Here is a 25,874-nt window from a genome sequence, read left to right on the forward strand (position 1 = left end):
ATTGATAGTAGCTGGAGACCGCCAGTGTTCTCAACCGGAAGGCGTCGACACCCGGTAGGGTGGATGCCCTATATAAGGAAACATGGCTTACCGTGAGTCGGTGAATCCCCATGTATACTGGCAGCCGGGCGGGATGCCGAGTCCATCTGCATACACTAAGGAAAACGAGATTATCAGATAAGTAATCTCTCCATTTCCTAGAGTGTAGCAGATGGACTCAGAACAAATGGGATGTACAAAAGCTACTCCCGGACTGGGTGGGAGGCTGCCCGAGGTCCGTTTAGGATTGCCCTTGCAAATGCTGTGTCCTCCCTGGCCTGGACGTCCAGACGGTAGAATCTGGAGAAGGTATGGAGGGAGGACCATGTTGCCGCTTTACATATCTCTGCCGGTGACAGCATCCTAGTTTCTGCCCAGGAGGCCGCCTGCGCTCTGGTAGAATGAGCCGTGACCTGTAGAGGTGATGGTTTTCCCGCTTCTACGTAGGCCGCCTTGATAACTTCTTTGATCCAGCGGGCGATGGTTGCCCGGGAGGCCGCTGCCCCTTGCTTCTTCCCGCTGTGAAGGATGAACAGGTGGTCCGTCTTTCGTACTGCTTCTGACATTTCCAGGTATCTGGACAGCAGTCTGCCGATGTCGAGATGGCGCAGTATTCGACCTTCTTCTGACTTCTTCAAAACCTTCCGTGGTTGGCAAGGATATGGTTTGGTTGAGGTGGAAGTGTGAGACAACTTTGGGTAAGAAGGAAGGAACTGTGCGAAGATGGATAGCCCCTGGAGTGAATCTGAGAAACTGATCGCGGCAGGACAGTGCTTGTAGCTCTGAGATGCGGCGCGCTGAGCATGCGGCCAGCAAGAACGCCATCTTCAAGGTTAACAAACGAAGGGACAGGCCTCGGAGGGGTCTGAAGGCGGGTCCCGCTAGGAAATCCAAAACTAGGTTGAGGTTCCACAGGGGCACTGGCCACTTCAGTGGCGGGCGAATGTGTTTGACTCCTTTCAGGAAACGTGAAACGTCTGGGTGTGTGGCAATGCTGTTGCCGTCACTCTTGGGACCGTAGCAGGATAGCGCTGCCACCTGAACCTTGATGGAGCTGAGGGACAGACCCTTCTGAAGGCCATCTTGCAGGAAATCCAAAATGATGGGGATTTTAGCGGCATGTGGATTGGTGCTGTGAGAGTCGCACCAGGCTTCAAATACTCTCCAGATCCTTATATATGTTAGTGATGTGGAGAACTTGCGTGCTCGGAGGAGTGTATCTATTACCGGCCCCGAGTATCCCCTTTTCTTCAGTCTAGCCCTCTCAATGGCCAGACCGTAAGAGAGAATTGAGCTGGATCCTCGTGGAGGATGGGGCCTTGCCGCAGCAGGTCCCTGTGTGGAGGCAGGGGTAGAGGATCCCCTGCCAGTAGTCTTCTCATGTCTGCGTACCAGGGTCTTCTTGGCCAGTCCGGGGCCACCAGAAGAACTAGGCCTCTGTGCCGCTGAATCTTGTGTATAATGGCGCCCAGCAGGGGCCATGGGGGAAAAGCATATAGCAGGATCCCCTGAGGCCATGGCTGTACCAGGGCGTAGATCCCCTGGGATAGAGGATCCCGCCTGCGACTGAAATATCTGGGTACTTGAGCGTTTGACCTGTCCGCTAGTAGGTCCATGCCCGGAGTCCCCCACTGATCCACAATCATCTGGAAAGCTGTGGGCGACAGCTGCCATTCCCCCGGGTTTAGGCTTTCTCTGCTGAGGAAGTCTGCCGTGGTGTTGTCCTTCCCGGTGATGTGGACGGCGGAGATGTCCTGGAGATTTGCCTCCGCCCAAGCCATCAGGGGGCTATTTCTAAGGACACCTGTCGGCTTCTGGTTCCGCCCTATCGGTTGATGTATGCCACTGTGGTGGCGTTGTCCGACATCACTCTGACCGCTCTGTTTCGAAGTCTGTGGGCAAATCGCAGGCAGGCTAGCCTGACTGCTCGTGCCTCTAGTCTGTTGATGTTCCACCCCGACTCTTGTTTGTTCCACCGCCCTTGGGCGGTTAATTCTTCGCAGTGTGCTCCCCATCCGTTCAGGCTGGCATCTGTAGTGAGCAGGGTCCAGGTTGGGGAGGACATTTTTGACCCCTGGCTCGTGTGGCCGGGCTGCAACCACCATCGTAGCTGATTCCGCACTCTGGCCGGTAGAGGTAGGTGCATGGTGTAGTTCTGTGATCGTGGGCTCCACCGAGATAGGAGGACGCGTTGTAATGGTCTCATATGAGCCCGCGCCCATGGTACCACCCCCAGAGTGGATGCCATGAGGCAGAGGACCTATAGGTAATCCCAAGCTGTGGGCCGGGTGGTGCTCAGCAGGGCCTGCAGTCAATTCCAGAGTTTTGATCTCCTCTTGGAGGTCAGGCTGACCTTGTCTTCCTGGGTGTTGAATCGGACTCCTAGGTATTCCAGCGACTGAGAAGGCTGTAGGGAACTCTTGTTTGTGTTGACTACCCATCCTAGGCTTTCCAGAAGAGATACTACTCTGTTGGTTGCCTGGTGGCTCTCCTCCGGTGACTTTGCCCTAATCAGCCAATCGTCCAGGTAGGGATGGACGAGAATTCCTTCCTTCCTGAGTGACGCCACCACTACTACTATGACCTTGGTAAAGGTCCGCGGCGCGGTGGCTAACCCGAAGGGTAAAGCTCGGAACTGGAAGTGTTGGTTCAGGACTTTGAAGCGTAAGTAGCGCTGGTGATCCTGATTGATTTGGGATATGCAAGTAGGCCTCTGACAGATCCAGGGATGTGAGAAACTCCCCTGGCTGTATTGCACTTTTGACTGACCGCAGAGTTTCCATGCGAAAGCTGGGGACCCGTAGGTGTCGGTTGACTGACTTGAGGTCCAACATGGGCCTGAAAGTGCCCTCTTTCTTGGGTACTATGAAATAAATGTAATAATGCCCAGAATTTGTCTCCCATGCAGGCACTGGGATTATGGCTTTTAGGGACAGGAGACTCAACAAGGTAGCCTCCAGTGCCGCCCTCTTGAGGGGAGGACAAGGAGATTCCACAAACTTGTCCGGAGGGAGCCGAAGAAAGCCCAGGTAATACCCTTCTCAGATGATGGCGAGGACCCACTGGTCCGAGGTAATCTCGACCCACCTGCGGTAGAAGAGGGTTAGCCTGCCCCCTATGGCTTCTTCCCCCAGATGGGTCGGCTTAGTCTCATTGTGGGGTGCGGCCGGGACCCGAACCCGAGCCGGTTCTCCTCTTGTTGTGCTTGGTCCGAAAGGACTGGTTCCTGGTCTGAGAACGAGGTGCTTGGCAGCGAGCCCTGTAAGGGTTGAAGCGCTGAGAGGCCTAGGAAAAGGGCGCTGGCTCCTCCTTGACCTGTCTTCTGGTAGACGGGGTAATGGAGAGGCGCCCCATTTATTAGCCAGTTTCTAGAGGTCGCTGCCGAACAGGAGGGAACCCTTAAAGGGCATTCTTGTGAGGCGTGTCTTGGGAGGAGGAGTCGGCCGACCAATTTCGTAGCCAGAGCTGTCTCCTGGCTGCCACTGAGGATGACACTCCCCTTGGCTGCCGTATGGACTAGGTCGGAGGCTGCGTCAGTGAGGAACGAGAGAGCTGATTCCATTTCTTCTCCCGGGGTGTGGTTCCTAACTTGTGATAAACAGGAACGCGTCACCACGGTGCAGCAGGTCGCAATTCGTAGGGACATGGCTGCCACCTCAAAGGCTTGTTTCAGAATGGCGTCCATGTGCCAGTCATGTGCATCCTTGAGGGCGGCCGCCCCCCCCCCCCACCGGAATGGTGGTGCACTTCAGAATTGCGCAAACTATGGCGTTACCTTAGGTCACGCCAGCAGCTCCTTGGTTGCCGGGTCCAGGGGGTACATGCCAGCCAAGGCCCGACCCCCTTTGAATGAGGCCTCCGGCGCATTCCATTCCAGATCGATTAGCTGCTGTGCTGCTTGTAGGAGGGGAAAATGGTGAGCCATTTGGCGCAGGCCCTCCAGCAGGGGGTTCATTCTAGGTTCCCCTGGGGTGCCTTGGCCCGGGATAGCCAGCTCCGACAGGCATTGATAGACCAGGTCTGGGAGATCCTCTTTAAGAAAGAAGCGTCTCATGGTCCAATACGGTTCTATCCCCGAGGGAAGTTCTCCCTCCTCGGGGTGCTCGCCTTCTTCCTCAGAGCAATCTGAATCCCCATAAGTGGGGCTTCCGGGTGGCGAGTGGCCGTGCCCAGGTCTTGAGGGTCCAGGGGCAGGGTCATCCGGTACGTATGGGTCCGTTCGGGGATCAGACTGCATCTTGACAAAGGCATGAATCCCCTTGAATAATTCCACCCAGGAGAGCGAAGCAGGTTCTAGCCTTAGGGGCACCAGGTCTCTTGGGTTCCCTGGCTGCTCACCGAGGCCTGCTAGGTCCGGGGTGCTCCCTGAGGAACTGGCAAGTACGCTGGGCTGGGACCGGCCCTGGCCTGGAACTCCCAGGGCCTCCTCACATTGGGCACATAGGGAGTCTGCTTCCTCGCTCTGTGTGGCTCTGAGGTTGCATGCTGAGCAGAGGCCTAGAGCTCTTATGCCTGATTCTGGAGGTGCCAGTTCTGCGGACGCATGGGCTCTCCTATGCTCCATCTCGTCTGTTATCTCTATGCGATGCGCTCCCAGCCAGAGTATGCACCTTGTAATATGCGCGAAAGATGTGCACCTACTAATGTGCACTTATCAACGTGCGCCTGTCCACGTGCGCCAATCAATGTGCGCCTTTCAATGTGAATCAAGGTGTCTTCAACATGCGCCTCTATCAAATATGCGCCCAATTATTTTCGGGCGCCTAACGAATGCGCCCGTCGCCTGTGCGCTCAATCTGGCCTGAGCGCTAGAGCGAGGCGACGAACCAGGGCAGATGGTGACGGCGAGCAGGCAGGTAAAATGGCGACCTCCTTGGCGGGCTGCCACGTAGGCAGACCCCACTAATCCTTGCTTCCTCGGAGACCCACAAGTAAAGATGTACGCCTTACCTTGTCTTCGGCGCTTCCCGGCTGCGACCCGGGCGGTCTCCGGCTGCGGGGGGAGAGGGTGATTACCGTCACCGCCGCGCTCGAGGAAGTGCACCCGCTGCCTCTAGGCCGCGCCCGAACTTGTCTCGCTCGGGGGGGCCAAGTCCTCACCGGGACCGAGGCTGCCTCTATGCCGCGCCCGAGCCCTTCTCACTCGGGGGCTGGGTCCCTGCCGCAAGTCGGCCACCGGACCGAGGCTCTTACCTCCGAGGGACCACGGAAATCACCTCGGGAAACTCAACTGGGGGAGGGACCCGAGGGTATCACCGCGGGAGTGCGGGGCTCGTCTTCAGGTAGGATTCTTCTATGAATTTAGTCGTTAGAATTTGGAAAAACGCTCAGCGAGCGTGAGGTAGTTCCAAACTGCTTTGGAGACAGAAATTACTGAGTAGCTGCACTTCCTGCGGGGGTGTATGTACCCCATGCTGACGTCAGATCCGTCTCCAACTGCTAGCACGAGCACACTATACCCACTTGTTCTGAGTCCATCTGCTACACGCTAGGAAATAGAAGTTTATTTTCAAGAATAAAATCACAGAACATATAGAAAGGCATGGTTTAGTGGGACACAGCCAGTATGGATTTACACAAGGGAAGTCTTGCCTCAACAATCTACTTCATTTTTTTTTAAAGGGTTAATAAACAGGTAGATTATGGTAATCTGGTGGATTATAGTGTATTTTGATTTTCAGGCATTTGACAAAATCCCCCAAGAGAGACTCCTGAGAAAATTAAGAAGTCAGAATAGGAGACAATGTCCTATTATGGATTACAAACTGCTTAAAACACTAGGAGACAGCAAGTAGGAATTAATGGTCAGTTTTCTTAGTAGAGAAAGGTAAACAGTGGAGGGCCTCAGGAATATGTACTGGGACTGGTGCTTTTTAATATATTTATAAATGATCAAATCTTTAGACAATACAAAATTATTCAGAGTAATGAAATCACAAATAGATTGTGAGAAATTGTAGGAAGACCTTGAGAGAATGGAAGATTGGGCATCCAAATGGCAGATGAAATTTAATGTGGACAAGTGCAAGGTGATGCATATAGGGAAAAATAACCCACATTGTAGTTACATGATATTAGGTTCCATATTAGGAGCTACATCTCAGGAAAAGAGAATACTTTGAAATCCTTGGCTCAGTGTGTGAATTAGGGATGCACATTCATCCTGGTTCAGCCACCCCGAAAGACGAAGCAGATTTTCCTGAAATATCAGGAAAATTGATTTTTCAGGGTTAGTGTGCACTAACCCTGAAAATCGGGGCATCTGAAAATAAAAATCAGCCTGAACCGCAGAAAAACGAAATTTCTCACGGCAGGCCAATAACTGAGGCCGAACCAAAAGGTTCGGCTGAATCACATCCCTAGTAGGAATTATTAGGAAAGGAATGGAGAATAAGATAGAATGTCATAATGCCTGTGTAGTGCTCCATGGTGAGATTGCACCTGGAGTACTGTATGCTATTCTGGTTGCTGCATCTAAAAAAAGATAGACCTGATCTGGAAAAGGTACAGAGAAGGGGGATGAACAGCTCCCCTATAAGGAAAGGCTAAAAAGTTTAGGATTGTTCAACTTGGAGAAGAGATGCTTGAGGTCTATAAAATCATAAGAGGACTTGAATGAGTAAATGTGAATAAATTATTTACTTTTGCAGATAACAGAAGGACTAGGGGGCACTTCATGAAGTTAGCAAGTGGCACATTTAAAACAAATTGGAGAAAATTATTTCACAATGCACAATTAAGCTCTGGAATTAATTGCTGAATTATGTGGTAAAGATAGCTAACATAGCTGGGTTTAAAAAAAATGATTTGGATAAGTTTTTGAAGTCCATAAACTATTAACCAAATAAATTTGAAAAAAAAAATAAAAAAAAATCACCAATTATCCTTGAGTCAGGTCAATACAATAAACTGCGGCCACAGTTACCCTGCTCCTAACCCGCTTTCTATTCACTTTCCGGCCGCATTAGCCCTTCCTGCGATACACAATCCCCTTTAACTGATTCATACCGCCTCTTTAAATCACCAGGTAACCCCTTCCGCCTGCGGCATGTATATTACATGTAAACGATCGAATTAGCTATTCCCTCCCATACAGTAACGCGCACCCCAACTATCGCTTTTTTCCCCTGCCGTTTTGCCGCACGTATAACCTGCTAACTTACCACCTACCCTTACCCCTGCGTTAGAGGCAGGGGTAAGGGTAGGCAGCAAACTTACCCCCAGCCCCCGCTCACCTGCCCTGGCCACGACCATGGGTGCTGGTCTCCGGGGCAGCCCCAGTCCTCTCCCCCCTCCTCCTGAAGCAACAAAAGCGGAAAAAAAAATCTAAAAAATCAAAAAAGCCAAAAAAAAAAAAAAAAAAAAAGCAACGAAGTGGACGGTTCTCCTACGCTCGGGATTGCCAGTCCTCTCTCCCCTCCTCCCGAAGCAAGGCACAAAGAGCAGCCTTGCTTCGGGAGGAGGGGAGAGAGGACTGGCAGTGTAAAGCAACAACTTACTTTTTTCACAGCCCTTCTCTGGAGACAGCCATCGGCGGAGACGGATCGCAGCTCCCCTGCCTCCCGGTGAAGATGGATGCCTGCACGGGCGAAAGCAGCACCTGTGCGTGCAATTGGGCCGCTCAAGGCGTGACGTCACGCCTTGAGCGTAGGAGAACCATCCACTTCCTGGTACCTGTCATTTCAAATGTCATTTGAAATGACAGATACCAGCGTGTCCGTGAAGCGTTAGGCCCACGCACCCAGGTTACTGTATAGGCGCTGTATAGCATTCTATACAGTAAAATGGGTTGTGCGGGCCTAACACTTCACAGACGCTTCTTGGACGTGGCTTGCAGTTGCAAGCAATTTAAATACAGTATCAAGCGGTAGGTGAGCCGGATTGTGCGTGCAGCAACCACAGGTGTGCCCGGCACTAACGCAGCTCTTCCTACTGCTCCTTAATGTATCGGCCTGAGTGTTAGCAGCATGGGATCTATTTACTGTTTAGGATCCCACCAGGTACTTATCTGGATTGGCCACTGCTGGAAACAAGATACTGGGTTTGATGGACCCTTGGTTTGACCCAATATGGCAATTCTTTTGTTCAGTTACATGCTATATGCAATTCCTGGACCTCATGAAAGGTACACTGGGAAGCAAAAGGCGCACTGCTCTAATTAGTGAACCTTGAAGGCATTAGATCAGATGGATGGGGGTTGGGCTAGTCCTTCTCACACATAACTGCCCTTGAAAACGTTGCAGTGACGCCATCTGGTGATGGAAAAGGGAACAAATAAAAGTTTGCAAACTTTATTAGTCACACGACATTGAAAGAGTCAAACTCAAGTTTTAAAAGGTATTGTTAAAATATAGTGTTCGGGCTTAGGATAAACTAAAGTAATTCTTTGCTTTGTTATTGATTAGTAGCATTTTTTAAAAGCTGCGAGTTACTTTTTTTGTGACAGTAGCTATAATTACAGTAAGTGCAGCCACTTATTTTAGTAGCTAGAACTACGACACAATCTGCATTTAAGTTTTTTCCTTTTCTATTGCTCTATGTTGCAGGTCATCGGGGGCAGGCGGAGCCAGTCCTGTCTGCTCGTCTGGGGGCGGGGGTGGGATTCAGACCTGACTCGGCCTCTCCCCCCAGGCGTCCCGATACACACCTGTCTCGTCGAGAGTGGAGGAGTGGCTTCGCTTCTTGCTGGGGCTCGACACTTTCTCCTTCTTCTTGGCCTTTTTCTTTTTCTTCTCTTTCTCGGCGACCTTGACCAGCAGCTGCTTACCACCGTGTTTAACTTTGGGCTTCTCCTTCTCCTGCGGCCTTTCCTCTGTAGTTTCCGCCATGAGATTTCCCCGGCTCAGGAGGAGACTCCTTTCACATTCTCTCCGATTTTTGGAGGGGTTGGGGGCAGTCGTGAGAAAAGCGATTTTACCCTCCGCAGCGCGCGGAAAGTCCACGCTGCGAAAGTGAAGACACTCCCCACTCTCAGCGCCCGGACGCCTTCGGCCCTTTTCACTCTGCAGCAGAAAGTTTGGCACGCGGCCGGCCCCGCCCCCCTCCTTCTCGCGCCGCCCCGGGACGCGTGCCCATGGTGATGGCACTTCACTCCGTAACAAACCCACCATCCTTCCGCGCGGCGGACGAGAAAGTAGTGCGCCGCTCCCCCTATCCCACCCCTTCCTCACCGAACCCGAGGCCACCTCCAGTCGCGCCCAGTCGGGCGAGCGCACACAGCAGCGTGCAGCCTACGTCGCTTGTTTTGCATTTAAGTAACGCACCTCATTATGCACGGAAAGGGCCCGCCGCCAGCGTTTGGCTGCCGCGGCGAGGGTCGCGCTGCAACATGCGCCGCCCGCCGCTAGGGGGAGCGCGAGGCAAACGCCGAAACAGCCCCCCAAAACGCAAAAAAAGATCCGGTTCGGGCAGTCCCGGGGAAATACGCCAGGCGGACCGGTGAGGGCTGGAGCTTTCCAGGGTTGGACGGATGTTCTTTTAACTTTGGGGGTGCAATGCACTTTCGTCGGTAGTTTTGTTTCATTCCCCTTGGAAGCCTCCCTGCCGCTCCCTCGCCCGTCCCGGAGCTTCGCTGCGAGTTTGCGCTGCGCCGGTTACCAGACTGACCCGGACGGGACTCTGCTGGGGAGGCCGAGGTCCGTGCCTGGTTTGGCCCCAGGGTTGGTGTCTTGCCCTGCAGCGCCCTCTTGAATGGGCGGAAATAACTCTCAGGCGAGCCGGCACACGTCCTGGCGCTGTCGCTCCCTTCAGGACTTAGGAGAGCGGCAGGGAGAGGGTTTGAGAAGAACCTGACCCCCCCTTCTCAGGAAGGTGAGGGACCACAGTGTGGCAGGACTGGTCCTGCTGGGACTCTTCGTGTCTGCACTGTAAACTCTACAGGGCAGGGACGCCCTCGTGTGTCTGTACAGTACTGTGTACTTTTAGCATTAGACAATGACTATCACATTCACCCGTACTCGCCATGCTCTTGCGTAAAGCCTGAAAACGTTTTCTCCTTTTTTTTTTTTGTTTTAAGATTTTTACGCTCTTGTCTCTTTTCCCGGTTTGAAAACAGAAGCTCTGCTCCACTTTCACGCAATGCCTACAGAACAGCCTCACTGGTAAGTTGCTACAAATCCATCCAGCTTCTAGGATCTTTTTATGAGGTACACCAAAACGATGCTGTTGGTATCTTTCTGTTACCAAATGCACTTTAGTTTTTATACACCACCACCGCAGTTGCAGATTGGTGGTTATAGAGGGGGAAGGGATTATGCAGAATTAATGTTTTATAAAAATTTACTGTGCTGTATTGCTGAGGATAAAAGTGGTTGTTTTTATTGTGAAGTGTGATTTGATGTTGTACATCGCTTTGTACAACTTATTAGTTGGAAAGGAGGTTTATAACTCATTTTAAAGAGAAAATAAACAAATAAATTAAATTACAGATGAATTGCTGTTTAGTTTCTTTAGAGCACATGTATTTGTTGGGTCCTAACCTCCCATTACTGGCATCAGACCAGGCAGCACACTGCTTATAAATGACAAAGCAACAAACACAGAGAACAAGCAGAAACTGCAGAGACAAGACCATTAAGAAAAGAAGTCTGTAGTAACAGTTCATGATAGCAGGAATGGGAAAAAGCCATTAAGAACATGAAGTTGAGCAAGTCATAGGATAGTAACTGCTGCTCCATGCAGGTTACCCCAGTTAACACAGGTCACCCCTTTTCTTCATATCCATCCTTTAGTCACTAGGGATCCTTCGTGTTTATCCCACACTCTTTTGAATTCCATGATCATTCTTGTTTTATTTATTTTAAAAATTTATAGCTCGCTGATCTACAAAACGCAGTGGGTTACAATTAAACATTCATAAAAGTCAAAATACATCGCAAAAAACATAAACGACACATATTTATTTATTTATTTATTTAACAGTTTTTTATACCGACCTTCATAGTAAATTACCATATCGGATCGGTTTACAATTTAACAAAAGGGAAAAACTAGAGTAACAAATTCACGTAAACGAAAGATAACAATAAGTAGGAATAAGTCAAAGTTACAATCAACAGGGGGAGAGAACTTGGAAGCTTGCAACAAGCTGGAAAGAAGATAGGCCGGTAAAAGAAATTTTACCATAGAGTGTGTGTACAAGTTAAAAAACTTAAGGACGGTGCTTTAACCTGAATGTCTCAGAGTCCATTTATTTTTTCTTTGAGAAACGGAGTGCCAGACCGGGTAGGAATGAAGGCCAACTAGTGATTGTCTGGTGGTTCAGGGAAGGCTTGTTGAAAGAGCCAGGTTTTAAGTCTTTTTCTGAAAGTTAAAAGGCATGGCTCCAGTCTGAGGTTTGATGGGATACTGTTCCAGATCGATGGGCCTGCTATCGAAAAGGCTCTGTCTTTGGTCGTAGCGAGGCGTGTGGCTTTAGTGGGGGGAACATTAAGAGTGTTATTCAAAGATATTCAAAACAATTAACAGACAATAGAAGACAACTTCAAGACTGCTAACACTATGACCCCTGCCAAGATGATCTGTGATCATATAAAGCCCCTAAAATCAGTTCCTGCACTCAGTTGGTAAATTGAATGCTTTGGAAAATAGATAGGTCTCGAAAGATTTTCTAAAGCATAAGTAGTCATTTTCTGCTTTTATTAATTCTGGGATCTCATTCCAGAGCTTAGGCCCTGCAACCTGAAGCATCCTATCTCAGGTTTCCTTTAAACGTAACATATTATGAGGTGGGACAGTGAGGAGATGTTTAGAAGAAGAACGTAGACCATGTCATGGGACAATAGCTTGGCAAATCAGGAAAGCAATGTGGTAATAGACCATGAACTGATCCAAAGACAAGCATGAGAACCTTAAATTTAGTGCGCCAACAGATGAGGAGCCAGTGTAAGTGAATTAACACTGGAGGGATATGGGCATTTCTGGGATAACTGGAGATAAGTCGCGTGGCCGAATTTTGGATAAGCTATAATGCCTTCGGAGACAAATTTGGAGGTCCGATATAAAGTGAATTATAATAATCTGCTGAGGCAAAAATAAGCGTCAAAAATGTGTAGAACTTAGAAATGGTTTTACAGCTCCATGAAGATGCAATTTGGGAAAAGAATTCTGCACTACAGATTGTATTTGTGGGCAGAATGAAAGAAAAGAATGTATTTTCATGCCCAAGTCGCATGTACAATGATTGATAGGGGGGATGGAAGTGTCCTTAAAAGACCATTGTTCAGGAATGTTAGAGATTCCTGTTTAAGAAAGAAAGATGATCTCAGTTGTATTGAGATTAAGAAGTAAATTATTTTCAGATAACCAAGATTTTATTGTTGACAAAACATTGAGTTAACTTCTCTAACAGCCCATTGAAAGGAGAAGTGATGGGTAACAAAAAACTGAATACCATCTGTGTATAATTTTAAAACTGAGACCTAATTGAGGCAAGATCTTTCACAGTGGAAGTATGTAAACGTTAAACAGAACTGGAGATATTGCTGACCCTTGAGGGCCCCTATTGATAGTGAAAAGGAATAGACCATAAATCTACCATGGCCAACCTATGAGGTGAACCAGTCCAAGACCACTGATGTTACACCGACCAATTGAAATCGTGTCAGCAGAATTGAGTGACTAAGGGTATCAAAAGGAGCCGATAGTTCTAATAAGACCAGGACATATTGATGACCTGCATCAAAACCCCTTCTTATAGTGTCCAAACTACCTTCTTGATGATTTAAGTCAAAAATGGAACGGAGGAAATGGGCCAAAAACTAGAGGGGTCTGAAGGATTAGCATTAGATTTTTTTATTTTTTTTTTAATTGAACTTTCCCTCACTTCTCTAAGACAGGCTGGCAAAACCCCCTCAAGTAGTAACGTGTGAACAATAGACTTTATGAAATTAACATCTGTTTTAATACCTTACTGAATGCATTTGAGCAGGAGTTGAAAGGACAGAAGCTGTACTTCATAGCAGACAAGACAGTAGAGATTTCAAGTGAGGACAGCAAATCGAAAGTACTCCATAAAGCAAATGACACAGGTTATGCAGCTTAGGTAATGAAATTTGTCCCTAGTTTATGGGGGTGCTGGACTATTTTCTGCTGGAAAAATATAGCAAAGCGCTCACAAGTGGCATTTGATGAATCTGAGGGACCAGGTAGTGGAGGTTGTACAAAAGAGCAAACTATCTGAAACAGTTTCCAAGGTCGTGAAACTGCAGAAGAAATACACTTAGAAAAATATTCATTTTATCTACAGCCCCCTTAGTAAATGGACAGTTTGGTCTTATAAAAGCCCAAATTTGTTACAATATAATTTTTCCATCACTGGCATTCAGCTCTGCGGACCATGCATTTACAAGAATGCAAGTCAGCAGAAAACTATAGAGTATTTTTCCTTTGCTAGGAGGCTATCCAGGAACACATTCCATTTATCCACCCTTTCCTTAAAGAAATATTTCCTAATGTTCAGCCTGAGTTACCCTTTGAAGCTTCGAATTATCTCCTCTAGTTCTTCAGCTTTCTTTCCATTGGAAAAGGTTTGATCTTGTGCATCGTTTAATAGCCTTCAGGTATTTAAATGTCTATATCATCTCCCTGTCCTTCCACTCCTCCAGGGTTTGCATATTCAGATTCTTCAGTTTCATCTCATAAATCTTGCGGTACAGAGCCCACACCATTTTGGCCGCCCTTCTCCGGACCGCCTCCATCCTGTCTCTATCCTTTTTGAGATACGGGCTCCAGAACTGAACCCAATACTCCAGGTGAAGCCACACCGAGTACCTGTACAAGGGGATCACCACCTCCTTTTTCCTGCTGCTTAGCCGCCGCTTTGTCACATTGCTTTGGTGCCTTCGGATCATCAGGCACTCTCTCTGTAATGTCTGTTTTTTTTTTATCTCTGCACATCAGACTTCCACCACTCATCCTCTTTCCCCCTTCTCCCCCGCCCCCTGCATCATATAGAGCTCCTCTGGATTTCTGCACCCCAGGTGCATGACTCTGCACCGCTTAGCATAAAATCCCAACTGCCAAATCTTCAACCATTCCTTGGGCTTTCTTAGATCACATTTCATTCTCTCCACTTTTCAGGCATGCCCACTCTGTTGCAGATCTTTTCCTTCTAACCAGGGCCGGCGGAACCACTAGGTGAGCTAGGCCTGTGCCTAGGGCGCCGAGACTTAGGGGGCGCCGCGGCAGGCAGCAGAATTTTGAAAGGGCAAAAAGTGCCCTGCCTCCCGACCCCCCCCCCCCCCCCCCCCCTAGTGGTCCAGCGGAGGTCCGGGAAGCAATCTCCCGGGGCCTCGGCTGCCACTAAGCAAAATGGCGCCGGTTACCTTCAGCCACTATCATGTGACAGGGGTCAACCAATGGCACCGGTAGCCCCTATCACATGGTAGGGGCTGAAGGCCACCGGCGCCATTTTGCTTAGTGGCAGCCGAGGCCCCGGGACCGGCAGATCGCTCCCGGGACCTCCGCTGGATCACTAGGGGGGTTGTCGGGAGGGTGGCACTCGGGGGGGAGGCAGGGCGAGTCGGGAGCTGGCTGCCTGCCGCGGCGCCCCTAAGTCTCGGCGCAGATCTTCTTTCTGTGAGTGTGTGTGTATGTGAGAAAGGAATCTGCCAGTTTAAAAAAATGAAATATGATAATACATATAGCTGAACTTTTGAAAAGTTGGATGAAAGATAAAATTACTACATTTTAAGCATCCCTCTTCTGGAAAATAAAATTTAACTTAAAGTGGGTAGAGACAAATACTAAAGCAAAAAAAATTAAAGTTTTTAAAATGTTCATCTCAGCAAAATCACAAATTTAAGATACTGATGCCAGGTGGGGTTTGGTTTTTTTTTTGTTTTTTTTTTTGAAGCATAATTTAAGCATGAAGACTAGAATAGTTCCAATCTGAAACGGTTTTGCTATTTTTTTTAAGCCTTTAGAAAATGTATATTTTTAAATGACTTAAGACTGGCATCTTCCTATTTAAAAGGGAAGCCGACTAAGGATGTCTTTCGGTTCCATATCTCCCACATGAATAATCGTACGACTGATAATTTGAAGAAAGACACTTTCTTTATTGCCTGGAAGCGTAAAACAAGAGAAGCTGTACTGTGTGGGTGGCTGTCCCTTGGGAGGACAGAACCTGAAAGAAGGGTGTCATTTCGCCTTCTGATAGGAATGTGGTTTTCTTATTTAATGGTTGGGATCATCACTTTCACTTTTAGTAAAAGTGAAAAATGCTGGAAGTTTGAAAGCAAGGTGCTTCTGTGAGAATGTAATGTGTATGTGAGACAAGGAGAGTGCTTCTGTGTGTCAATGTGTGTGTGCAAGAGAGATGGAGCATGTTTTTGGCTGGCTTGTGGCTGTGAGAGGGCATGTGTGTGATTGAGCCTGTTTGTAAGTGAGATAGAACATGTGTGTGATTGAGAGCTTGTGTGTAAGAGCGAGCGAGAGCATTGTGTGATTGAGAGAGTCTGGCCAGAGAGGTGACGTGTGTATGTGTGAGAACGGCTGATCAGGGAGATGACTGGTGTGTGTGTGAGAGAGAGAGAGACTGGTTGGGGAGAGATTGGTGTGTGAGAGACAGAAACTGGTCCTGAGGGTGTGACTGGTACGTGTGTGAGAGAGAGAAGAGACTGGTTGTGGTCCCTAAGGAAGAGGTCTGTGAGGACAGCTTCAGCAGCTACTGCTGCTTCTGGTATGGCCTGCAAGGGAAAGGAGTAGGAGAACTGCTGAAGAGGGTAAGTAAAGGTGGCTTTTTAAGTTCATTTTTCTTGATTGACTAACATTTTAATTATTGGGTAGTATGTGATGTGTCTGCTGTTTGAAATATATTATTGGTGTTTGGTAAAGCTTTCAAAATTTGCATGCATCTTTAATTATTGGATATTCTATTCATCAGCTGTTTTGAAATTATTTTATTTGTATGATTTTATAATTATGATTAATGATTTATATATCTTTATTTTATTGATTTGTTTCACGAGGAATGGTGACATTTTTGTTTTTCCATTGTTGTACTGTATAGAGTCCGGCATGATACATTTTACAGTTTAGATTTTGTCTCTACATTTCTATTTATACTTTATGTGGTTTTATTCTGTATTTGGTGAGGGTTTGTGTTCTGCATGCAAAGACTGAGATGAAGCATTCTTTTAGCATGTGGTTTCTCTGTAGGGGTCTGTAGTAGCTTAGCCTATTCTGTTTTCCTGATAGGAGGTGTATTGATATTTTAGATTCTGGTGTAATATTTTTGGTATTCTTTTTCATAGGAAGGGTTGTTATTCTTTGAGTGTTGGCAGATAGTACTGTGTTGATACGGGAGGACCATGCCGAAATATATCATAATAGGTATGATGCCATATGAATTCCAAGATGCAAAGTTTTCTTGTTGGCATCACAACAGTGCATGAAATTATCACAACAACTTGTATATTAATTTTACCTCAGAATGCCATTTTTCATGTAAAATGTTATAAATGCATAATTTAAAATTGTGTATGGGGAGGGGGCGCCAGACTGTAAGGTTTGCCTAGGGTGCCAAATACCCTTGCAACCGGCCCTGCTTCTAACCCTTCTGCTATATTGCTCAGAAAGAGATTGAACAGAACAGATCCGTGAGGCTGGCCACTAAGGTTCCACTTACCAATACCTGCTGTAGTCTGAAGGTCAACCAATTTGTGACTCATTCCGCCACCTTAGGACCCACTCCCAGGTTTCTCATTTTGTTCATGAGCCCCCTATGCGAGACTGTGTCAAAAGCTGAATGCAAGATAAATCACATCACGTGCTCATCCTTTATGTAATTCTGTTGTTACCCACTTGCTCCAGTGATCTAGGAAACACATGGCTCAGTTTAAAAACAATCTTCAACCAATCGCAATTGTGAGACGTTGCACGCTTCTGTTGCTAAATGCAGGTGTGAATTACATGAATACACCCCGCTCTAGTCAAGCATTTAAGCCTTGTGGCTATGTAGGCTGTACACGAAAGATCCATTGTTGTTCACACTGACTTAATTTCTGCATCCTATCCAGGACTTCAATTTGTAGACAAAAACAAAATGGAGTGGGGGGAAGGGGCAATGGAGGGTGGAGCCAAGGCCAGGTGGGAACTATGCGAGGGGGTGGGGCCAGGGCCATATGGGAACTCTTTTCTTCCACCCCCCCCCCTCACATACTGGAACACACTCTTTTACACTTTTTACTTCCTCCTTACTCTAGTTATCTTTCATCCCCAACCGCCCTTCGCCTACCAGAACTGATGTACACAATTGGCTCTGTTCCTCTTCCTCAGGTCCTGGAAAGAATGTGGCAGAATACTGTTCTAGGTCATTCCACCAGAAATTAAGCCCTGGGAAACAGATACACAAAGGGACTGAATTAGCATAGTAGCCAGGGTGAAGCCTTGATGATTGGCATTACTGCTTTCGTGTTTCAAACGTGCTAATTCAAGAACCCTTTTTTTTTTCTGTCTGTTCTCTCTGCTGCAGTGTTTGCTTCAGGATCGTGCCCCCCTGTTCCCTGTAGAGCAGGTCAGGAAGGGGAAGGGATGGATTAATTTGAGGGTGCTGAACTGAGCAGAGTGGCTGCTGTCCTGAGCAGAATGGCTGCTGTCTGCTTTGTCTGCTCCAGGCTCACCTCCATTTTCCATGCCGTTCTGTCTCTTAATGCTAAAAAGAAGTGAGGGAACTGTGTTCTAGGATGTACACACCACCCCCCCACACACACAGATTCAGCCCTGACTTTAATCCCTCCAGCCTGGTTCAATATGATCCAAAATTGTTCATTTGATATCAAGGAATGAGTATCCATGCTGAATAAAATGCAGTACCAACAGTGCTTCTTGTTTCTTCGTATTTATGCAACTTTTATCTTCTGTTGATCTCATTCTTATCATTTGCTTAGTATTGCCTACATAAGAGAAATTGCATGGACATGAGGTAAATTACAAATGATGATCTATAGTCCAGTTTAAATGTTATAATCCACCCAGTTGATTGTTATATGATCTGCCTGAAATATCAGTGAGCACATTGCACAATTTCCAAATTATTTCATTCCCCTGTCTTGTACAGGAATCTCAGAATTTCTTTCATTCCAATAGAGAGGAACGCGTGACCAAATCCTCAATATTCTCACTTCTAGAGAAAGTAAGCCTGGATGGACTCTGGCACACTTTATGATCACTAAAGATCTCCTGATGTTACTTTACAATTCTACATATTCTTGTAGCTGTAGTTGTGAGTCTTAAAACAAATATTTGTTGATTGGAAGACTCCTTTTAAACTTGTTGCATTAACAATTGTCGGTTTGCATATAAGGCTGTATGATACACGTTTTTTACACAATCATATGGATAACTCCTAATTTAAAAAACACATTGTGTATATTCTTGGCCTGTACTTTATATTCCTCAATATCAAAACATAGCCAGTGTAGTCAGAAGAATCGCCCAACAGATAGCTTTCATTTAAATTATGTTGGATGACAGCTTTGGTACAACAGAAGAGTTTTTTGTTCATTTGGTTTGCAATATATACTTACATTCTCTTGTTTCCTAATAAGGATGTCAGGAATATCTGATGATGATGATACTGAAGTATGAACTTCAAATGAGCATTTTGTGCATTCAATCATTGATGAAAATCCAAACGTGCAGAGACTATAGACCTCCACAAAATAAATATATCCTTGATATATCGCTTCCAGCATAGCTTGTTAGATATCCATGAACTAGTATATACATAATTCTCTTAAAATTCAGTAAGATAAATATTGGCCAAATCTGGGGACCCCTTAACAGTACCATGAACTTGTAAAAATATTTTTTTTGAAAGACAAAATAATTATGGCACAAAGCCAAATGAGTGATCTCACCGATAAATTTGGCTGGAATCCTATGAGGTGTACCAGTATCTGTCGAATATTCATTAGTGCCTCTTCCTGAGGAATTGCTGTATATATCGATTCAGATTCTAGTGCAACAAAGCACTTGTATCTGTTTCGAAATCATGCAAAATGTTTAGCATGTAGGGACTGTCTTTAACAAATGATGCTGTCTGGGGTACAAATGATTTTAGCAAACAATCCAAAAATATATAGAGAGAGATTCTAAAACCGAACCTTTTGCAGATACAATGGGTCTTCCTGGAGGGGCCTCCAAAAGTTTTATTTATTTTTCGGTATTACGTAACAAACCGGAACTCTTGGATGTTCTGTGATCAAAAACTTCTTTTCTTCTTCTGTTTAAAAAGCCACTTTCAAAACACCACATTACTATTTTCTTCACCAATTGATCTATCTATATGGTGGGATCCATTGGCAATGGTTTATAAAATATCTCATTAGTCAGTAGTCTCTGTACCTCAGCAATCTGCTGTTCCTGGCTGTGGGTTGGGGATGCTGTAGAGGCAGAATTCAGAGCCCCTGGGGGACAGAAATCTTGGCCGTTGCTGAACAGCAACACCTAGAGCTAGACTCTCAGGTATTATAATTGTACACTCCAAACAGAGGGCGTTTGTGGGTCTTTGGTCAAGGACCATAGCTGCAGTGGCTGTCTTAAAGGGAATGAGAGGGATATAAAATAGTGGTAAGGTACATTGGGTGGTTGCAACTGAAAGCTCAGGACACCAATTCTTGACCCTGGTTCTGATTGACCTGGAAAAATAACAAATATGAGGAAACTATCAGCCTCATTCCTTACCCCCCACCAAAAAAAATATAGTGTTTGGTCAGTGCTGTCTTGTTTTCAGGGATGTTGTGTATATAGCCTAGGTGGTACTTGGTAGTAAAATGTATAATTCTTCTAGAAAAATACACAAATACATTTCTGACCCATGGATAGTTTGTTACTAGAAAACTCACACAAAAAATATATCGATTATTAGAGAAATTCAAGGCCTTTCAAACTTTGATTTTATGTTGCTTTTCCCTTCACTCATTTTGCTGTCATCAGATGTCAATTGCTGAGGTCACAAAGATGTTGGAATGAGGTTTAGAAGACAAAAGATACCAAAATGCTAGTAATTTTGCCGGTTTCACTACGCAAGCTATCCTCATTATACATGGTCTGCAGTGTAGGGAGGCTGTCCCAGATGTAGAACCAACCTTTCTGGAAAGGCAGGGTCAGGGCACCATCAGTCTGTCAAACACGCCCTTGCTTTTCTAGGATTCTGACTTCATGGGTCGAAGTCTAAGGCTGGTGCATTAATCTGATGCTACAGCATTATTTATCAGCTAGAAACTGTTGCCCAGCAGATTATCTGCTATACATTGGAGGTGTGAATGACAAATAGACATTTGGATGGGGGCTGTGTGGTCTTTATCTGTTGTCAGGTTCTGTGCTTCTGTAGAGATTAAGAATACAGTAGTTCAGCCACTCCCCATTCCTCTCCAGCTCATTCGCACTCTTACTGCTTGAGGCAGCATGCATGTAAAATCTCTTGTGCATATTTATTAGCGGTATCCAGTAAATCTGACAGGTTTGTTGCCATCAAAGTTAGCTTCTGTATAATGTTTGTTCTCGTAACCCATTGGTTTTGATGTTAACTGTTTTATATTCAGGCCAAGTGCTGTTGGATGTTTTGATTAATTTCTGATTTATTGAAGCAAAAATGAGACAAATAGTTGTACATTTTAATTGACTTAAAAAGCTAATGAAATGCACAGACTGGTTGTCTCTCTTCTTCATTTGACACCATATTATCATTTAAACAAAGGCATTATGTAGCTGAAAAGAGATAATTTTGCTCATGTTTTTGTGCACGTGTCTTCAAAGGCATCTTTTATGCTATTTAAAAATCACATTAAATGTGGGGTTTTAGTTTAAGGGAAATAGAGAAGGACACCAGTTCCTATGATTTTGGAGGTGTAGAAAGCTTTTTCCTCATTTTTAAATAGTATTGGGTGTTATTTATCCCATTACTGCCTTGTTGCAATTTTTTTCTCTTGATTCTGAAACTGTTTTGACACTATCCGATTTTTCCCAGCCTTTGAACATTCAGGTATCTGAAAAGCTATCTCCAATTGAAAAAAGGGTCTGTCGGAAGAGCTTGGTGACCTATTCCTTGATATAACTGGGTGGGTGTGTGTGGGGGGGGGGGGGGGTACTCATCTAGCAGACAGACAGGAAGGGTTCTGATCTCATGTGGGCTGGGGTCTGACACTGCTGAACTAGCTCTCTGAAGCCATCAGTGTACATAGCACTGTACAGACACACACGAGAGAACTCCTGCTCCATGGAGCTTATATGGCTAGCCAAGCCGCACAGACAAGGCACGTTAGAAACTTTTAATTATAGACCGTGCATGAAGGATAGCTGAAAGAAATGGACTGAGGCTGGAGAACTTGCACAGAAGAAACAATTAATACATTCTGTTTTCTGCTTTTAGCTCTCATGTGACATCGTTTCTGATTAAGGATATATCTAAATCCAAAATATAGGATCTTCTCACTCCTGCAGTTTTGGGTCTTCTGATCATGAAGATGGGTGGGTGGGATGCCATGTGGGTGGGATCCTCCCATGCGTCATTGTGTCCCAGTAGGATTTACTTCCGTGTGGTGGTTAAGCTTGCCACTTGTGCCTGCTCTTTAAACACACAAGATCTTGCCTGGGGGCTCCATTTACTGATTAAATTGGTGTAGAAAGTTTCTTTTGAGGGCAAGATCTATAATCCATGGGACAGGCCAGCATGTTAATACTACTTTGACTGAATGTATGTTCTTAGTTAAAAAGAACTTCCTCTTAAACAGGAGAGAAACCGCATTTGAGGCCAAAACTGATGTAATTTTGGCCTTGTGTTGCCAGTCTAGTGGCTCATTGGCAGTGATACATGCAGCTCTGTGGGAGATCAGGGTTTGACTCCTGGTCACAGGTGGTCTGTTCCCAGGGTCAGCTGAGACTGAGGATACCAAGGAAGCAGCATTCCTACCTCCACCAGGGCTGTGAGTCTCGGGACATTGCTAAGTGGTGTCACTGAATAGCCAGACTTCTGATCCGTGTTAGTCAGGTTCCGGAGGGAGCTCTGGTGTGCAGCCTCTGACCAGAGTCTGTTGCCATGATGGCTGGGCTGAACTGGGTTGGGTGAAGTGAAGGAAAAACCCAGGTAAAATGCAGAGTTGCATAATTTTATTATTTTTTTCTCATATTTAAGTATTATATTTGAATAACAGTATAAACATATGATTGCGCTAACAATCATAACTGGTAACCACATCCATCCCCCATTTAGAATATATTATTGAACTATGTAACCGTATAATACTGGCACCTTTTGGATAATCTAGAAACCAAACCAAACATATTTGTGCCTATCTGTAAACTGTTGTGATGGTGCTCTACTAAACGACGGTATAGAAAAGTTTTAAAATAAATAAATAAAGGTAGTTGCAAATTAAGGCACACGGAACTACATCACATCTGATTTGAGCTGCAAGCCCAAAAGCGCAATAGGAAACAGACAAAAAAATAATCTAAATAGATATTTTATATTAATCTAAGAATAGACTTGCAACGCTTGTGTTTGTTGTAAAAAAGTAAGCTTTTCCTTCTGTAAAAAAATGTTATTTTCTTTGTCATAATTACAAAGTGAGACAAAGCTTGCAGTTATTATTTTTATTGAAGTGTTCCTATTCAGAGTTTGAGTATGGAAACAAGGAAATCAGAATATCTAGAAAGCAATGAAGCCTATGTGCAGCTCTGCCCGATGCTTATCTACGTGAGGGCTGCCAAAGTTAAACAAAGCTACAGTAACCAGGAAAGAACCTTGTAAGCATAAACTATATATGAGAGCGAGCTTCCAACGTCTGCACCAAACCAGCTCCTATCCTAGATCTCCCAGATGAGGAAGGGGACATAAAAACACGTATGGATGATGAACTGCTGCAGATTGTAGTGCTCTAGGTATTTATTTTACATTTCCACAATGAATATTCATGATATATATTTGCATATGCTTGATCTAAGTTCATGTAAAACTAATAAGAGAACATTTTTATACTCAATGCCTAGTTAAGCTCTGGAATTCATTGCTAGAGGATGTGGTGAAAGCTATTAGTGTAGCTGCGTTAATTTAAAAAAAAAAAAAAAAAAAAAGGTTTTGAGAAGTTCCTGGAGGAAAAGTCCATTAAGGTGGAGCTGCAGAAATCCATTGCTTATTTTTGGGATAAGCAGCTTGGAATCTCTCTTTGCCTTGGGATCCTGCCAGGTACCTGTGACCTGGCTTGGCCACTGTTGGAAACAGGACACTGGGCTTGATGGACCCTTTGGTCTGATGTTCTTATTGGTTAATTTTGTATACAATTTTATCCAGAAAAGCAAATCTGCTCATGGTACTCGAGGAGCAGAGTTTGCAGTTCTTAAAGGAGATAGGTTTTGCATCATTTGTTTCTGTGCCTCATCCAAATAGAGCTTTTTTGTTTTTGTCCAGCAGTCTCCTTTTCCTTTGGTCTTGCAGCTCAGTTGGAACCGTTTTTTATTAGGCGACAAAGCCATAAATCCTCATTTGCAACTAGCTGGGATTTTCTTTTCTCCTATTTTATAAATCATTCCCTTGCCCTACGTAGCCCAAATGTTGCAGTGACCATCCTTGGCCAGGGTGTACAGGCCACAGTTCCCCCCCCAGGACCCTGGTACCTGTGCACCTCAAGTTCAGCCAGTAGGTATCGAGGCTGAGGCACCCTCCCACCCGTGGGGCTGTGAGCACTGCCTCTGCTGCAGCCTGAGGAATGGAACCCATGTTCGTGTACGGCGCTATTCCTGGGAATATTCCCATTTATAAGATGCACTCTTTGAACCACCTCGGGTTGGGCTATGTCTAAGAAGGCAGTATACAAATACATCATGACTACATAGAGGTTGATATTCAAAAGCCATTTAGGCATCTACCCGGTGATATTCATCGCTGTATGCAGTTAAATGGCTACTGGTGATTATTGCCATATGCGGCTAGAATTTAGCTGCATAAATTGAGGGCGTTCTGGGGGCAGGCGGGAGGTGTTTCCAGGCAGAGCAGAGTTAGCCGCATAAGTTATGTAGCTAACTCAGATATTCGTAATTAGCCGTTTTAACCTATATGGCAAATTCTGGTCTAGCTGTAGGGCTGTCCTAAAGTTAGCCGGTTAGACATAACTGGCTAACTTTGGGGGTCATTTATCAAAGGCTTTTCGCATGCGATATCATGCAAATTCAGTGGAGGGGAGGAGTCAGGAGGGAGGGGGCGGAGTCGCTGGTGTCTTTGCTGCCGGTGATAATGTTACTAACATTATCGCACCGCTGTGGTGCGAAGGCTGTGGGCTTTCGCAGCCCCCCCCCCAGTTTTCGCAGGATTCATCGTTCTGCGAAGAATGATGAATCCTGGCCTTTGTAAGGTGGGTGTATTCAGTGGCACAACCACAGCGTTGAATGTTTATCCGGCTAACTAGCCGAGCCGCATAGCAGCTGAAAATAGACCCCCAAAGTAATCAGTTTTCTGGTTTATGATGGGTTTGTTTTTTTTTTTTTTTTGGGGATGGATTTTTTTTTTTTTTTTCAGCATAGATGGACTGGAAAATTAATATTCAGAATGTCAGAAGAGATTGACTTCATGGGTTTTATTTTTTTCATCTAAATGGAATCCCTCTAATTGAGAGAATTGGTACAAACCTGTGCTAACTTTAGATACGATGTTTCTGCTTGGGGGTAACTGCACGGAGCAGCAGTAAGTACCCTAAACACCTTGCTGGCAGAATGGATGGACCGTTTGGGTCTTTATCTGCTATCATATGCTATTTTACTAGGCCAGTCTCCTGGCCTCTCTCGTTCAATGGATGGATTTTTCTGCTTGATACAGAGGGAGTAAAATCTCTGTTTTGTGTGCATCAGTGTTATTGCATGTAGAGTCCTTAGGATATGAAATGCGCTGTTGCCTCTTTCCTTGATTTTGGTACACTTGTGACTCCGGTATTTTAACTGCAATAACTTTCCTTGAACAACTAGGAAAATCCTGTGTGTGGGGAGGAGCTCTAAAAACGGGAACTGACACCAATCTAGAAACTTTCTGACATACACTGTAGCACTGGCAACCATGGGGGGGGGGGGGGGGGGGGTGTCCCATTTTACACAAATTCTCTAGAGAAAAAAATTGGTTTTATTTGCAAATGGTAATCTGTGGCATTTGCTGCATAGAGATTTAATTCATAGCAAGTTTTGCTTACCTACAATATTAGCTAGGTTTCAAGTTGTATTTGCCTTTGCAGTGAAAAGTTTGTCCATTGTTTTTGAATAAAATGCATGTACGTCATACACACAAGTTATAAAATACTTGCATATACCTGCTCACAGTCATATGCTTGTTTGAAAGTTAGCCTTAGTCTGTTTCTTGTGGTGACAGTCATGTGTCTCAGAATATATCTGTGTGCAAGGAACTCTTAAATAATGTTCTTGTTTACTAAGCAGGGATGAAAGCAGGCTTTGAGTGTAAAGTACTTGTAGCCATCATCTAGTGGTTGCCAAGTAATTGCACTTTTATTAAATTTGCTTGGCTGAAAGGATGAAGGTAGTTTATCTGCTGTCTGTTTCAGAAATGATAGTAAGCTTTCTTTTTTATGTATGTAACTCTATTTACACATCTGTAGACCGCTGTATCCAAAAATCTATGCGGTGTACAGATTAAAAGCCCTCATAAAATAGAACACGAAGCCAAGACAGCATAAAACAATCAGTAAATTAAAGACCATGAACAAAAATGCAAAGCTTATTCATGTGCCTGTTTATATTTATTTAGCTGTAACATTTAATTTTTGAATTTTAAATTGATTGCTAGCATTTGATTGTGCTTCTCGTATATGGAACATGAATGTTTTCAGTAAATG

At 45.3% G+C, this 25,874-nt stretch overlaps 1 protein-coding gene across 30 annotated transcripts in view; it reads left to right on the top strand.

Annotated features, from left to right (window-relative positions):
- The window catches only part of RPH3AL (rabphilin 3A like (without C2 domains)), a 262,037-nt gene that overhangs the window by 10,579 nt on the left and 225,584 nt on the right, over positions 1 to 25,874 (top strand). For 6 of the 30 annotated variants that reach the window (XM_029611447.1, XM_029611448.1, XM_029611423.1 and 3 more), the window contains exons 1-2: positions 8,669 to 9,477; positions 10,094 to 10,139. Coding sequence is in view for 7 of the 30 variants with exons in the window: in XM_029611423.1 (XP_029467283.1) it covers positions 9,113 to 9,477; positions 10,094 to 10,139 (411 nt within the window). In the remaining 23 variants the exon portion in view is untranslated. Of the gene's footprint in view, positions 1 to 8,668; positions 9,850 to 10,054; positions 10,140 to 22,827; positions 22,927 to 25,874 lie in introns of those variants that run through there. The other 24 variants (XM_029611442.1, XM_029611441.1, XM_029611449.1 and 21 more) reach the window with 10 other exon arrangements.

Source organism: Rhinatrema bivittatum, chromosome 8 (genome assembly GCF_901001135.1).
Source record: "Rhinatrema bivittatum chromosome 8, aRhiBiv1.1, whole genome shotgun sequence".
NCBI classification, from domain to species: Eukaryota; Metazoa; Chordata; class Amphibia; order Gymnophiona; family Rhinatrematidae; genus Rhinatrema; species Rhinatrema bivittatum.